Here is a 17,925-nt window from a genome sequence, read left to right as displayed (position 1 = left end):
TTGTAAGTCAAATGCATGCATGGTGCTGACATCTAGCGTTGAAGTTAGGTATTATTGAGAACGAATTACATGCAACTCATCTGTAGCACTGTGTTACAGATCAGCTTGGACGAGTTACTTTGTCTACAAAACTGAACAGGTTAATGCTTAAGTATGACTTTTTGTTTTGTATTTTAACATGCAACTCCTACATATTTTACTGTACCATGAAAGAAAAATATTTATGTACATTTAACTTGGTCAAAAATACACTGTGTAATTATTTCAACAACAGATTTTATGTATGCAGTATTTATATGACTAACTGGTTGAAGTACACAATGGAAAATAATATTTCCACTTAAGTAATAAATTTTGAAGTAGAGTAAAATGTCAGACTATGTTTAAACAAGCATTTGTCTCTGTGCATAACATCAGCTGTTATACAAATATTCAGACATTTTCTTTCCAGTATGCCTCTTGCAATAAATGCACACAATAGGAATCTGTGTTTTTTGAATTTATGAAATCTTAGTCCTATACAAGCTACTCTATGTTAATATCAGTTATAGATTTTCTTGGTTAAATATCAATTACTTATATTTAAAGGACAAGAGTACTTCATGTTAAGTTTCTCCTAAAGGATACGAGTCAGTTTGAGGTCTACGGAAATTGTCTGGTAGGTTAGCTTCATACACAGCTCTAGCCCTGCTATTTCCCATTTCCTGCAGAATCTGAAACAATGTTTAAAAATATTTATACATATAATTTTAGTATTTTTTACTAACAGGAATTGTGGTAAAATTGCACTGTAAAACAAAACAGTTTAAAAATATATAAAATTTGAAAACTACTGGAATTTAACCCTCATGAAAACTGCAATGAAGAAGAATCTAGAATGAAGAGTCATAAAAACCTTATTCTGATCAGAAAATGATCTTTGAGACAGTCACTGATGGACACGACCAAATTACATGAAAAATACTTGTGTGGTCATATTCCCCAAAACAGAGAGAACACCTTGGGTAGTGAGAAAAAGAGGCAAACACATCATGGATTTGACCAACAACAGCTTAAATATTTAATACCATTAAATAATGAGTAGATAAGTGATAACAATCTTCAAAGTTTTACAGTCCAACTGCTTTATGATATTAATAACAGACAAATTTTAAATCAGACTAATATTAACCAACATTACTGTGAAAAAGGAATGGGAAATTACAACTCAGTAATAAATCCACAAACAACAATATCTGAGAACAGAAAAAACTGCTCTGAATACACAGAAAAGGAAAGAGAGTACTTTCTGGGTGAATTAGAATATGAAAATAAGAGTTTGAAATATCTTACATCATTCAATGTTGAAGTATGCCAGTCAAACTTGAAGTGAAACTTCAAAACCTCTTTAATATGAAAACAAGGAAGTACAAGATAGATATTACATACATTAGAGACTCATACAGGTCACATATTTCTTGAGTTCGTGAGGACCTAAAAATAGGCATTAGGAAAATCTTGAAAATTATAATGGAAAAGCTTTATTGCCTGTCTGTTTAGAAATCAAATGTTAGAGTACTGGGTCAAAAAGAAAAACAATGGAAGATATACACTGGAAAAAATGTGAAACAAATCTGATAAAAAGCAAGGTATTACGTACATACACAAAAAACAAAGAACAAACAAAAGTGAGCTTCATTAAAAGTCACATGACATATTTACAGAGAAACCTACATGAATACCAAGAATATTAATAATTTGTATGTATACATACTGTATCTACAAGTGGACACACAATTTGCTATTAAGCCCAACACTCCTACATTTGTTAGCTACTGATGAGTAGCAATCCATTATAATATGGTAACATTGTTTGGTATGCACCTAGACGGTATGGAACACCTTATTTCTATAGAGCCTATTGCAACCAACAGTAAGAATAATCAAACTGGTTGATAGTGTGGAACTGGACTGATAAAAACAGACCTGTCTGGGCAACACTCACCACAGAGTGGTATCCAGTCTAAACATGATGTAAGTGACCCTTGAAAATAGAAACAAGATAGTGACAAAAGTACCCCCCTCCTCCTTATAATCCAGCAGATGTTGTTAAATTGACCATGAGGAATAGTGAAAAACTCCCAGAAGAAAGCTGCCAGATTATGTAAAGAACATGAGAGTAGAATCATTTATGGAAGTCCAAATACCAGTTTGTAAAATTGACTCCTCCATACAAGCATTAAAAAAATACACAATAAGTGAAAAGTCATACATGATACCTAAGGCTAAAGGCTCGAATGGTTATCAAGACATAATATTGCCCTAATATCACTGGTTTAGTAATTCAAAAGGCCATTTGGGAAGAATGCTAAATAGCACTGGGGAATCCAAAACCTTTAGATATTTAGAATAGCTAAGAGTAGTTGAAAAAGTTGTCTGACCTAAAGAATAGACAAGGTTAGACCAAAAAGAAGACCGAGTCAAAACAAGATATGGTGAACAAATTTGGTAAAGTGGGTACAAACACTTCATACCTACAAATATCATGTCTAATTTACTTTTGTTTGTTTTTTTTCAAGGAAATTATAACTATATAGAAATCCATAAGGCAGTGTGAAAATTGCAATTCATAATGCAACGCTTTATCAGAAGAAAAACAAAAAAAACGTGATCAATGTTTTGTATTTGTTGAGAAAAAATGATTACATTATCTTAGTGATGATAGAGGGCATACTAGTGAAAGCAGAGAGATTTGCTAATTATATACTACCAAGGACATTTAAGTAGGGTATAAAAGACTGGAGCATGCAAGACTACACAGATGCTCAAAGCAAAAGTATATGCACATTAAAAGTAATGTGATTTTATGGTATCAAAAATTAATTGTTGTTTGAAAAGGTACCTTAACATTCCTTTCAGACAGAAACCATTCATACTCAAATCATAACTGTGTACTTAGAATGGGAATAGCTCTTGTACTTAATAGCATGGGGAACCAAGAGAAATTGGTTCAACTTAAGACACCCAAAACCATCCACAAAGAGAAATGAAACTGTTCCCTAGCATCATGTGGCAACTTTTAAATAGTGAGAATCACAGCACAAACTTTGGTACAAACATCTTCATGTCCAGTCAACAGTATGCAACACAATAAAAAAGGAATACCATCTGGAAAAGCAACAAAATCATGTGTACACAAAGTTGCTTCTATGAAATATCCACTCAACAGTCACATACCTCAAAAAGTTTGAAAATGAAATGTGTATTCATGCTAATTCATACAAAAGAGATACCAGTCAAGTTGCTGAACCACTGCAACAGCCACTGGGAAGATGCCATCTTCATTTGCTAGATGGATTACAGAAAGCTTATAGAGTGGAATGGTAACCTTTGGACATTCCAGCCCTATGATGCAATCTTTTGCAACAGAAACTGAATGGGTACTGTCAATATGCATGGTCATAAGATGCAAAACTGAACTTAGCTACAAGAAATGTAACAATGTCATAAAACTGAAAATTGTTTTGAAATAATGTACTGAAAAGTTGTATTTGAGTAATTTAATGACAGCTTCTGTAAAATATAAAATTTAATTTAATTTTCAAGATAACACAGAACCATAAACATCTAAAGACAGTGTCAGGTTGAAATTATAAAACTTGTATCCCCCATGTCAAAGAATTCCTCATACATCTGTTTTATATAATTTTTTAGTGAATTATATTTTAACTATCACATGAACCTACTTTCCTTACATTAACACACTACTTGACTCTGGCTGGCATGTATTATTTATAATGTGCAGCTATATACAAAGAAAGATTATCATATTCTACCTGATAATTTCAAATCAAAGATTTAGTTAAATTGCTTTTTTTTTTTAAGCTGAATAGTACTCACACCAATTTGTTCTGGTGTCCATGTATCCAGATTAACAGACTTGACCTTTGTAATATGAACACCAAGATTCCTATGAATGCCTGCACATCGAATGCAAAGGAAAACTCCCAAGTTCCAAGATGCCCATCTTGGTCCTATGTAAACAGAGAGAAAACTTGCTGTATCTTTAAAAAAATATACAAATGTCTTATGATATTAAATACAAAATAAAATATATCTAGTTAATCATTAAAAATGTAACAAGTAGTTCTAACACAACTCTTAAAGTATTAAAATTAATGTACTACAAAAAATGTCTTCAAAAGTTTTCTCCAAAATTGTTAGAAGCTTTTCAAATTAAGTGGACTAAAAGTACAGGGTGATTAAGAAGATGGTTTTTCAGTTCAGTGTACAACATCTAACAAAAGGTATGCCACAGGAAGATGAAGTTACAAAAGAGCACTGTATAAATACAACTGTCGGACAATGCTTCCAGGGTCACCACCATGACCAATCACATTCACTGTTTAAAATGTGTTCCTACAGCATCAAGAACAAATTTCAACCATGTGAAAACAGGACATTATAACAACAATGGGCTTCTTTATCTAGAAGTATGCCTGTATCTTCCCAAACAATTACATCCTTGAGGTCTGGAATCACTCTACACTTCCCATCATACAGACATGAATTCAGGTATTCTCCCATAACCAGAAATCAAGTGACATTAGAACTGATGAATGAGTTAGACATCACAAGAAAAATGACATGGAATGATCTTGTCCTGAAAGCATCCCCACAAGATATGATTAATCTGATTATCAAAATATAGAGGAAAACTGCAGAAAAACTATAATATCTATCACATTTTGTTGCTGGTACACAACAAAATCATATTGGCTTTCAGCATTTAATGTTACCATGAGACACTGACTGTGTAGGATTACAATCCATATGTTGATGATTCTTAATAAAGTACACTCCAATCACAAAATCAATTGTGAAACCACATCACACTATTACCTTAGGATCTTAGAGGTATGGAAGAAATGTTACATGGGATTTAATTTCTGACAGACAGGATGAAGTACACATCATAAATACATCAGATATTGATGAACCAATAGTCACTGATTTTCAGTCTTGCTAAAAACTGCATTGCATCATTGACACACCAGGATAAATCCATCCTTTTCAGTGCTTAAGCATGGGGGCAATTTGTCTGACGTTATGAACAAAGCTACACAATGGGCTATTTGTGCTCTGACCATCATGGATGTTGAAACCCAATTTTTAGCATTATTTATGAGCCTGTAAACTAATTGTTGATCCACTTGAGGACAAATAGGATAAGAGAGTTGACTGAAAAGCATTACACACATTATGTAAAAACTGTTTAAATCAAGAAACACAATGTACACTGCTCCACCCACGTACCCTGCTTTCTTCTACTATGGCAGTTGTTCTCAGCAAATTTCAGTAGATATCAGTGTTTTGCTTGTATGTGGTTTATCACAAACATAACCTGTCATCTCATGTGTTTTTATAAGTTTCAAAATTTTCTGTTAGCATTGTGCACCCTCTGGTATTCCTAAAGAGCTACACTGGAACATAATACTTTAATATAATGGAATTTAGCTCTACCTTCTTGTCAGTTTCATATTGGTTGAATGATTTGTCTTTTAATTTACAGGCTGATTTATATGGATGGGAAATATACAAAACCACAGTGATAACATGTAACAAAGCCAGCATTTGCATCCATGACAGTCTCAACATTCTCCACACAGGTCATAGGTCAAAGACCGCATCGTCTTGTTTGATGACTCGCATTGAAAATTTCATTGAACTACTATTTTATGAATTTATATTAATATGTTTGGTATCAAACTATAGATTATAACTCATATTTTAATATTATACATAATTCAATTTCTTAATTTAAAAGTAAATATTAAACACAGACATCAATCTGTGTGTGTCATATGGTATGTTGAATACAGGTTCAAATTACATGTTTGTGATGTCAAAATATAAGCTCTATAATGTTGTATGATTTAGGAACTCAAAGTACTAGTATTGACAAACTAGAATATAAAGTACCTCCTATTTTTTCTACCCACTGAAATGTTGCTCATGTACTGAATAAAACACTGACCCTGCTCACCTCTTTCCATTTTTGGGAATGTTCCCTTATACACATTTACTTCTGTCTATAACCAACAGAAAGCTCAGTATGTCCCTCCCTGTGTAAGCCATTTTCATGTATTACAATGTCTTCTTATTCTTTCAATATACACCATCAAGCTGATAGCTTGAGTCTTTTGTTTACTCATTTTTTTAAAACCAAAATACAGTTTAATTACGAAGCTTGATACATTATAATGAATTCTACGGTATCAGTACAGTAATTTATGATATTTTGGTTATTCAAATATATAAAACCAAAAAAAAAATTAATTTCACATCCTTGTGCAACATTTTATTAGGCTTAGCAACCTACAGCAAGCAGAAAATGAGTACAAAGGTGATAACTAGAAGAGAACTGTTTGCTTTACTTCTTTATTTACTGTTCTAATTTAAGAAAAGAACATGTATATTATAGTAATGTATATACATGTATTACGTACAATAACTGAAATGTGACTATTTTACAATATACTAGTCCACTGAAGCACAGCCAAGACAGATAACTTTGTAAAGACTGAAGATCAGTTTGTATTACTGGATACTGTAACATGAGTGCATGGGTCATTGTTGCTTTTGTACTGTTAGCCAAACATAGCTGAGAGGTCAATATAATAAGTATATATAAATATATAACATTATCAAATTTAAGTTACTTAATCTAAACATTTGTATTTTCATGAAATAATATATAGTCAATCCAGAAGAAAACAGGCATGATTTATATTTCCTAATTTTTTATGGTGGTTATGAGGTTGACTGACCAAACCTGTACAAAGATTCATTAGCAAAAATAACCAAGAAGTTTTCTTCTTAAGAAATGTTTGATAACTATTTGGATGTTAAAAGTGCTGCTTGTGAAATACACAATTTTCTGATATATATGGGGTCATTCCATGTCAAATCATCCAGATTTTGGAAAATTTTCCAGGTGACTTCCTTAGAATGGGGGGGCCTGGCATGGCCTAGCACGTTAAGGCGTGCGCTTTGTAATCTGAGGGTCGCGGGTTCGTGCCCGAGTTGCGCCAAACATGCTCGCCCTCCCAGCCGTGGGGGCGTTATAATGTGCGGTCAATCCCACTATTCGTTGGTAAAAGAGTAGCCCAAGAGTTGGCGGTGGGTGGTGATGACTAGCTGCCTTCCCTCGTCTTACACTGCTAAATTAGGGACGGCTAGCACAGATAGCCCTCGAGTAGTTTTGTGTGAAATTCCAAACAAAATCCTTAGAATGCCTTGAAAAAATCCACATGTGCTCATCTACCCATACAATAAAAAATTGCCAAAGATTAAATTAATATCTCTAATAGTTTCTGATTTGCAGCCCTGTAAACTTTAATTAATATTTTGTTATTTTAGTGAATTCATTTTTGGGCAACTTGGGCTCCTTAAAGCTGCACCAACTTAATTAATCTCACAGAATTCAAAAAATGGTCGCAAACCACGTTTATCTCTCTTACAATTTGCATAGTGAGACTGTAAAATTACCTGAAAACTCAAAATCGTAAAAAGAAACATTGGTTTATTTAATAACCCATAGCTCTAAGACTTAATATGATACAAAGCTGAATTTTGTTTTCAAATTTCCTATAATATATCAGTTGATAAATCAGCAATTGTTGTAATTAAAAGTCTATTAGATCTCCTGGAAAAAAATTTAGTTGATGCAACTTATCATTTAGCTAAAAATAGCCCTACTTAAGGCCACAGTTTGACCATGTCACCAGTTATTCAGCCTTTTCAGATTTTTACCATATATTTTTACATCTCTCAATATGATCCACAAAAAAATGCAGGATGGTGTTCAACCTACTTTTTGAGTTACAATATTTTAAAGTATCCTCTGACCATACGTTTACTTGAAAAAAACCTCAATTCAGGTGTGTTACTGTGTGCAAATATATCCATACAATTGTGAAATAATTGATGAATCCCATTGAAATATTCTAATAATCCTTTACCATATATTCTTACATCTCTGAACATGATGTTCAAAAAATCAAGGTTGTGAAAAATAATAAATTATCAAATTTTAAATGTCTCTGATATGTACCATTGGTCAAAGGACCACATTCAGGGCATTCAGTTCTTTCTTGAACAGGAATCAGTCCTGCAGAATTGTATAAAGTTTGATCTACTTGAGAACTATGAAAAATGCAAAACTGTAGCAAGTATTAGGTCACATCATAGCTTTATTCTCCACTCTATCAACAAATTGTATATGAGAAGGCTATCAGATGATGATGTGTACACAGTTGTAACTGTTGGTAGTAGTAGTGAAAGTGATGCTACAGCAGCTCAAATAGGGTTTAATGATAGCAATGACAATTATCAGCCAGGGATATATGTGGCATGCATATACGATCATGAATGGTATGTGGGAAACATAAAAGATAGATCAGATGCACAATCCGATGTGCTGGTGTCATTTATGAAGACATCAACTGTGTACACAGTTGTAACTGTTAGTAGTAGTAGTGAAAGTGATGCTACAGCAGCTCAAATAGGGTCTAATGATAGCAATGACAATTATCAGCCAGGGATATATGTGGCATGCATATACGATCATGAATGGTATGTGGGAAACATAAAAGATAGATCAGATGCACAATCCGATGTGCTGGTGTCATTTATGAAGACATCAAGAAAAACGGTTCTTATGGCCTGCAAGGTCATGTAAAGATGAAAGCTGGATTCCTTTCAAATATATTCTTTGTCTGATAAGTGCATTTACTGTGCAAGTAGTAGTGCTCGCCACTATGTTCTAAGTCAAAATAATCTCAACATAATCAAACTTGAATTTCAGAAGTTTATTCAAGCTGTCTGAACAAAGCAATGTTTATTTGATGTTGTTAAGGCTAATTTATCACCAAAGCAATTTTTGAAACATTTCATTGTCATGATTATTGCAGTTTGGTGTGACAATAATTTTGGAGTTATCCCCTGTTGTAGCACTGGTTTTTGTGTCTGGTTTACCTTTGTATTTATTATATTATGAATCTTAAACTCAGTCATATTTTCACAACTGTAATGGATACACAATATATTTGCATTGCCATGTGATCTAACTAGTTATGCCAATAAACTTGTTCAGAGATGAATTAATTCTTTCTTGTTTCTTACAACTTCATTATTTAACTTTGTGTAAGGCTGGTTAGAATATTTCAGTGGGATTCATAAACTTCTGACATGTATTTTTCAAAATTGTATGGATATATTTGCACACAGTAACACCTGAACTGAAGTTTTTTTAAATAAAACATGTATGGTCAAAGGATACTTTAAAAAATTATAAGGCAAAAAGTAGGTTGAACACCATCCTGATTTTGTTAGAGCCATGGCTTATTACAAAAACCAATCTTTTTTACAAATTTGGGTTTTCAGGTGATTTTACTGCCTCACTATGCAAATTCTAAGAGAGATATATTTGGTTTAAGACCATTTTTGAATTCTGATATTAATTCAGTTGGTGTAGCATATTTCAGCCTTCTACCACCATTACTCTTGCAGCTTTAAGCAGCTAAAGTTGCCTGAAAATAAATTTGCTAAAATTAAAAATTATATTTTACAGCACTGTGAATGAGAAACTATCAGAGATATTGATCTAATCATTCCATGTCAAATCATCCAGGGGGCTGCAGGTGACCCTATATATATATATATATATATGTGTGTGTGTGTGTGTGTGTGTGTGTGTGTGCGTGCGTGTGTGTGTGTGTTTAATCTTAAAGTGAAAATTACTTTGCATGTTGGATAGGCAACATATAAAAAGAAAAAGGCAGGAGAAAAAATTTGCTTAACAAACTGCAGGATTTAATATTAAAAAAAAAAAGATTCTGCATATGAAAGCCTTCTAACATTTAGTGATAATCTTCCTGATTACATGAGCATATGCTTACTAATTTAAAAGTTACAGCATGAAAATTATAACATCAACAAAATAATTAGGAGGTCAATTCCAGGAACTAAGCCCATGATGAAGTTGATTAGCCCCGTGCAATTTCACTTTCTCATGCAACACCATTTGTGAGATCGTGTGTTGAAATACGAATTTTTCTTTATAATCAACACAAGTTCCAATTAGTTTAAAAGTTTAACAGTGGAAAATACATTTTAAAATTTATTATAGACAATCTGAAGAAAAAATTATCATAAATAGAAATAGCTTCATATTTTAAAGAAAACATCTTTGCAAATTTTACTTGACTTTATGTAGTTTATAATTAAAATTTTAATACGAAATTTAACTTCTAATTTAAGAAGGAAATATTTGAGTAACTTAATCTTCACTTGCCTGTATCATAACACTTTAAATTGGTCATTTTTTAATTTTCTTTTACCACTACCTGATCTTACTTTGGGAAATTTCACATTTGTATATATTTCTGAGTAAACTGTCAACTTGTACCAAAGGATTTTGATTTACAGAGATATAAGCAATAAAATGAAGGCCACATGCCACACCCCTTAAAGAGCACTACTAAAATAGTCACAAATCCTCTAACATTTGATACTGGAATATTTGTAACAAACAGAAGACAAAGATTTTAATGTACTAAGCTATGAGATTAAAAGCTACTGGAATAAGCAGAACTGAACATTTTAACATAATTCTTTGTTATTGTTAGGACTCTATGAAAACTATTTAAACAATTTCTAGCTCAGTTAAAAGTCCAGATCAACTACATTAGTGTTAAAACATACTACTGTACACGTATGTCAATACTTCATATTCTAAATTGTGTATTTAAATTTTTAAAAATTCACAAGACTATATTATTGTCATTAACAGACATTTTTATTTATATAAAAATAACTAAAACAAAAAAGTAAAAACTTATTAGTTTAGATACTCAAAATTACATGAAAATAATTAAAACAAATACACCTCTTCAATGACAAGCACTAGTCAAATAGAGGTTCAGTTGTGCAATTTGACATGAACAAACATGGTAACTGGACCTGATATTTACACAAAGCTGTTTAATGTGATATATAGTTAATGCATTGCCATACTTTAGAAAAGAGTATATGCAACTCTAAAGAAATAAAACTAAATGAAAAATCTATTAGCTTAGGATGTAAAAATAAATAGTATAATCATCTGTTACAATGTCGTAATTCTGAAAGAAATGTTGATTTAAATTTATTTATTTTCAAACAGTGTTAAAATAATGGTCAAAAGAATGAAGTCTGTACGCAGCATTTGGCGAAATAAAATATAAAGTTTTGCTGAAAAATATTTGGTAATTTAATATTCAATTACAAGGTTCCAAATGTAACACAACCAAAATTTGAAAACTAAGATAAAAAGCACTTTTATATTCACAAATAAATCTTGAAGTGTTTATTAAAACTAAAAGTTTGTGAAATTTTGTGAAGATATAATTACTACATTAAGTTGTGTGTGTGTGTGTGTGTGTAATCTCATGGTTACAAGATCATTTAAAATTGCCTACCTTAAGTTCTACTCAATGTTAAAAAGTTAAATACTGATAGTGTTACAAATTATCTGTTTGATACTAAAGAAAGCTAATAAAGAGAAATGTTTTATTCAGAATGAACATATTTAACAATTAGTAACTTATTTTTTAACTTTAGAAGAAGTAAAGTGATATATTTTGGGTGGAAATTTCATTAAAGTTGCTTCTTGTATTACAGGACTATTATTATTATTTGAAAAAGTTATTCACATAAAAGCACTTTGACAAAAGCTTCAAACTTTTAGCTATTTAACTGTTGTCAAAAAGACCAGAGAAAACTGTAGGATTATTTAAAAAGTGGAATGGATATTTTGACCAGTTAAAAGATTCTGATAAATTTCAATAGAATACTGTCTACAGTTTTAGTCCTCTTACTACATATACAGTCAAGATATCAGTTGCTGGGGTGAGTGCAAACAGGTAACAGAATATTATCTGGTTTTGAAAAAATATAAAAATTTAGTGATGGGGAACATAAAAGATCTAGAAGTTACAATAATTTACTTTTTACAATATACACACTCGTGCAAGTTAATTGAAACAAGACGGAAAATTACGTTTTTTTCAATTTTTTGCGTTTTATTTTTGAGAATCCAAAAATTACTCAAACTAATACGATATGACCACCTTTATTTTTCAGATCATTAATCCGCTTTGGCATTGAGTCCACGAGTTGACTGCAATCTTTACTAAATTTTGGATCTGCGGTACCACACCTCAATTATGGCCTCAATTAGCTTATCTTTCACAGTAGTGTTTTCCCTTTAGTCTTTCTTTACAAATCGCTCAAAGATTTTCAATAGCATTTAAGTCCGGAGAGTTTCCAGGCAAGTCCAGCACCTTTATTCACATTGTAGTCATAAAATTCTTCACAAGTTTCAATGTGTGACACAGAGCCAGATCTTGCTGAAAAATGCCAGATACATCTGGAAATCGTTTTTTCAATTCTGGAACGACTCTTCTCTGCAAAACTTCGATGCACTGTGGTCCTCGCATCATATCTTCTATGATATGTAAGCCTCCGATGCCATAGTGGCTGATAAAGCCCCAAAACATCTTCTTCAAGGGATGTTTTATGAACTGATTGATGCGAGATTCTCAAAGTTTCTCACCTGGAGATTTGCAAACATGTAGACTTCTTTGACCCTGTACAAAGAAATGAGTCTCGTCACTGAATAACACCTTCCTCCAATGTTCTTGCATCCAGTTTTTGTATTTCACACCCCACTGATACTGTTTTTTCTTCACTGAGTTAGTAAGAAGTTGTTTTTTGACTGGTCTCCTTGCCCTTCTAATGCAATTTCGAATGACGTAATATTCCTCAAAATTTCGTCATATATCCCAAAAATAGATTGACTGTGAAGCAAAACACAGCTAATGACACCATCTGTGTAAAAAAATGACTATTAAAGGAAATCAGCAGGTCCAGCGAGCCTACATCAGCCGCCATGCTGAAAATATTGTAAAATGTCCATTTGTTTTAATTAATTTGCATCAATATATATACATATATATTTCCGTCTTTTTATGTTTATCTTTTCCTTATTCTAGTTGGGAGAGCAGTCACCTTCCCACAACTGTCTGCAGGCAGTGAAAGGTGATACAGATGTGGGACGTTGTAGGTTTGAGCACCCACATCTCGCTCTCCTAATTTCTAATTTTCTTATGTGAGACTAGCAAATTGGAGGTTAAGACTGACAAACTGTGTATCCCCACCATAATGTGGGTCCTACTTCTGCAGTCACCTCCAAAACCTAGAATACATTTTATAATCCCACATTGCAGCTTGTACCCTAGGATTCCTTTTTTAAAAAGAATGTGCAGCATATTTTAAAAATTTCATGTTAATGTGTTTTGATTTATGGCTTGAATATTTTATATGTATAATATATTAATAAAATAAAAGCTTTAGAAAAGAGTTATTCTTTTACATTTAGGCTTTTCTATGTTTCTATAAAGTTCTAAAATAATTTGCAACTTTTTTTGAAATGGATAGACAAATGAATAATAAACTGTTGTTCTGGGTTTCATTTTTAAGGATAATCTCAAATTTCTCAAAAATTCAAAATTAATTTACTTGTATACTAGTACTAGAAATGATGATGTTGATAAAATGCCAAACACTTAAGTACTTAGCTGCAATCAGTAAAGCACAGATTTGGGTTCTGCTCATAACTGAGAATTTTCAACTTTAAGATAAAAATTTTTATCATTTCATAAAAAAATTCTGGTAAAACATAATAAAATTTAATGCCACACACTTAAATCTTTGCAATTAATGGAAAAATTACAGAGGCAAATAGAAAATTGGTTTAGTTGTAGAAAGTAAAATAATGGAGATAAATTTGCATTTTTCCAAGTGGGAAGTGTGCAAGTGAGGGGAGATTCATTTGGAAGCCTTCAGTGCATGTTCTGACAAAACAAAAACAACAAAAAAACACAAGTTTGCAAGGTATTAGATACACTACACACAACATTCAAACTGCTGTTTTCAACTTTTTCGTTACCATCACTCAATAGGGTTACCAGACTTCCACAGTGGAAAAACTATTTTTTCCCCCTATATGGTACAACACACATCATAACTGCATCCAAACAGTTTAAATTACAATAACACTTTTTACTAAATAATCTAGAGTTTATTGCACCATAATTCAAAATCACAGACAAACATAACTTATTAAAAGCTTGTCTCATTAAAAAATTATAAAAAAAAGTACCCAACTTTCATAGTATGTACTCCAAAGAAGTATATTTCTTCATTATTTCTGTTTACTGCAAGGCAGGTCTTCAAATCTCAATTCCTGCAGCTGTACAGTGACAGATTAAGCTCATAAAGCATGGTAGGGAACACTGATGTATGACCTGTCTTCACCAGGCAGTTTTCCAAGTAAAATTTAAAGGAGCCACATTTAATAGTAAACTGTGCATGTTAAACTCAATTTGAGGTGAGGTACAGACAAACTGGGATAATTTAATACTTTTATTCTTTGTGATCAGAGAAAGTAACATAAGGCTAAAAACTTTAATATCTAGTAACCACGTCAATGTCATTCAAACATACCACTGAAACATAAAAAAAAAATTGTCAATGCCCTATCAATTCTGAACACATGAATCACGTCTGTTTTCATTTTTACTTTTAGGCACTAGAGGAAACAAGTCCAAACTAAACCTTTTCTGATATATACATTACTCTTATCTTCTTAAATAATCACAAAAAGTCGTTCTAAAATAAATTTGGAACTACTATAAAAACTCAATCTAGTCCCAAGCCTCTAAAAAGTATTATTATTATGTTAACTTAACGTTATATAAGCTAAAATAGAACTATAAGTGTAATTTGTAAGACCTAACTAAACATTTTAAAACGGATACTGAGTAACTAATAATCGTAATATTTCGATAACAATCCTATCAACTATTAAAGATATATAAATTATAAATCATATGACTACGAATGTGATATGATTTCGCCTAGGCCTATATATATATCTATAGTTTACCTTTCGCATCACAATCAACACAGTACTTATTATCTTCTTCACGAAGAAGTTGGGCTAATATTGTTTGGCATTTTTCTTGTATTTGCTTTTGTCTTTCCCTTTCAAATTTATTTGACATTTTTTAAAAGTATAAGAATTCACTCTTAAACAATTTCCACGTACTGAAATACTCCTCAATCCTCCTACAACTACTCAGCCACCTGAACTGAAGCCTAACACAAATTCTTTACACAGTTATTTACCCAAGCCATCTAAATCCGGATGAGAAAATAATGACAAAATTACACCACAAACAAATATACTCTTTTAATTCCTTAATGATTTTAGAAATATAACTATAATTTTAAAGCTACTTGTTTAATGCTCAGACTTTTTTATTCAAACTAATTAAACAGCATAAACTTTTAAAATGTCATTTACTTCAAAATATTTATCTCATCCCTTTATCTCTTGCCTTAAGTACGTCATTTCCTATAGTATTGCTGGAATTAGTGGCAAAATGTATGGTTTGGTTTGAATTTCGCGCAAAGCTATACGAGGGCAATTTGCGCTAGCTGTCCCTAATTTAGCAGTGTAAGACTAGAGGGAAGGCAGCTAGTCATAACCACTCACCGCCAACTCTTAGGCTACTCTTTTACCAACGAATAGTGGGATTGACCGTAACATTATACGCCCCCACGGCTAAAAGGGCGAGCATGTTTGGCGCCACGGGGATGCAAACCCACGACCCTCGAATTACGAGTCACACGCCCTAACTCACCTGGCCATGCCGGGCCGTCAAATGTATGATAAAATGATTAGTTTGGGAATATTTGTTCGTTTACAAAATTTTGCAAGTGATCAATTGTATAATAAAAAACACTGTTCACCCTATTTTCAATTGAAGCCTGTTGTTTAAAAATATGCAAATAAATGATTGTTGAAAACCAAAGGTATTCCAAAATATGGAGTATTATGACATTTTTTTGTGAAAATATATATGATATTTAGGTGAAGTTTATGTTAAAAACTTCTTTGTTTTCATACGTGATTTCAAGTCACAACTTATAATTGTAATGATTACGAACTGATAATAAAAGAGAGTTTACATATTATAAACAAAATCCGAAGCCCTAACACAAACTTCCCAGTATAACAACAGCATGTCTGCAGACTCTCACCGCGAGAAACAGAGTTTCGATATCCGTGATTGGCAGAGCACAGATAGCCCGATGAGTAGCTTAATTCCAATTAATTAAATGTTAACACTAGTTTCAACTTTTTATCCCTTGCGTTACTCAAGCAGCTTTGTTTCAGATTAATATTGTTAATTTTCTAGCGCAAGTTCATTGTATTTTGATTTTACTTTATTAGATTGAAGATTTTTCGATAAGTTACTCTCACAGTAGTGCTGCTGATGAATTTTTAATAATTCCTAAACCTTCAAATTATTGAAGGTTACGCCGTTGTTCTGCTCTTCATAATAATAAAACCTGAGCAAAGATATATTTTAATCTATATTAGTTGTGAAAAGATAAAATTCATGACTATTTCAGTTGTAATAACTGATAAATAATTTAGAATTGCTGGTGAAAGAGAAAAAATAATCAGTCAATATAGATTCGCCACCTAAAGTGCTACCCATATTATTTTAGAACTGGTAGTAGAAGAGATGCTAGTTGTGAACTTAATCCGAGATTTCTTCTGGTTTTGACGCCTTATCTGTCAAGCATGTGCACGGGCCCACTGAAAAGCGATGCTGTTTGAAAATCTGGAATAACAACGAAAAATATCCAAGGCATGTTTTTGAGCCTTTCGTGCCATTTAACAGGCAGGATTTTACCACGGATGAGGATACTGTGAAAAACGTATAGAGGTTTTCAGAATTTGATTGAATATTTGCCTTGACAATACAGTCAGTCACGGCTCCAATGCGATTATCTATCGGTGGCAGATGACGGTAGGATTCAATTCCGAGAGAACAATGAAAGAAGGCCAGTTGGCCTGTTCCAGCTTTCACCGAGGCATGCGGGGTGGGTGACTTCGAACACGCTAGTCTTTACAAAATGATAGGAAAAATATCACTGCCTTGTGAGTTGCTGTCAATCCTCTAAGAAAAGTAAAGGGAAGCAGATGAAGAAATCAATAGCAGTAAAAGACTGACTAAGTGCATGAAATTAAGTATAACAATTAGTATTGAAGAGAGAAAGATTGTGATCCGAGAACATATGCTCTATGGAATGAGCGTTTCTATCAATATCAGCACTGCCCCAGAGGAAATTATTTCCATTGAAGTCCTCCAGGATTAAAAAGGGGAGATAGTAACTGTTCAAAGAGAGGATCAAGGTCTGATTGATCATAGGTCTCTCCAGGAGAGATGTAGAGAAAACAACAGTGATGGTGTGATTCAAGGAAACACGGATTGCTACAGCCTTCATGGATGTTCAAGTGGCAAAGACAGGGCAGGCACGTGCAACAGACCAGCAGTGCCACCCCTCAATGCACTAATTTGTCATACAACCTGTGATTTCAGTAAAAGTAAAAATGCCGAAAAGTGACTGTATTGGCAAGTTTCAAAAATGTTTTCTGTAAGGAAAGTCAGACAGGACGGTAAGAATCAATCAAAGCTTTAATGTCCTCCACATTAGAACGGAAACCTCAACAGTTCCACTATATCAATGTGATCATATTCGTTTAGGTGGAGTATAAATAGGCAAAGAATCCTGTTTTCAACCACGGTTTTTTTTTAGTAGAAGGAGTTCTGTACACCTTCATGGATCCTGCCTTGGATCGAGTGAGCATGTTTTGTTCTTTCAGTCGTAGGGACGTTATAATGTCATAGTGGATCCTACTATTCATTGGTAAAATAGAGTTCAAGCATTTGTGGTGGGTAATGTTGACTACCTGCCTTCTTT

At 32.7% G+C, this 17,925-nt stretch overlaps 1 protein-coding gene across 5 annotated transcripts in view; it reads right to left on the bottom strand.

The window, feature by feature from the left end:
- The window catches only part of LOC143255774 (stromal membrane-associated protein 1-like), a 38,946-nt gene extending 23,664 nt beyond the window's left edge, over positions 1–15,282 (bottom strand). For all 5 annotated transcript variants that reach the window (XM_076511962.1, XM_076511965.1, XM_076511966.1 and 2 more), the window contains exons 1-3: positions 15,032–15,282; positions 3,880–4,013; positions 628–713 (exon numbers count right to left, since the gene is read on the bottom strand). In XM_076511962.1, the coding sequence (XP_076368077.1) occupies positions 628–713; positions 3,880–4,013; positions 15,032–15,149 (338 nt within the window). In that variant the 5' untranslated portion in view covers positions 15,150–15,282. The remainder of the gene's footprint in view (positions 1–627; positions 714–3,879; positions 4,014–15,031) is intronic.
- Positions 15,283–17,925: the final 2,643 nt, after the last annotated feature.

The sequence above is a fragment of the Tachypleus tridentatus genome, chromosome 7, assembly GCF_004210375.1.
Source record: "Tachypleus tridentatus isolate NWPU-2018 chromosome 7, ASM421037v1, whole genome shotgun sequence".
Lineage (NCBI taxonomy): Eukaryota > Metazoa > Arthropoda > Merostomata > Xiphosura > Limulidae > Tachypleus > Tachypleus tridentatus.
Note: the sequence above shows the minus strand (reverse complement) of the source record. Positions and strands in the feature narration are given on the sequence as shown.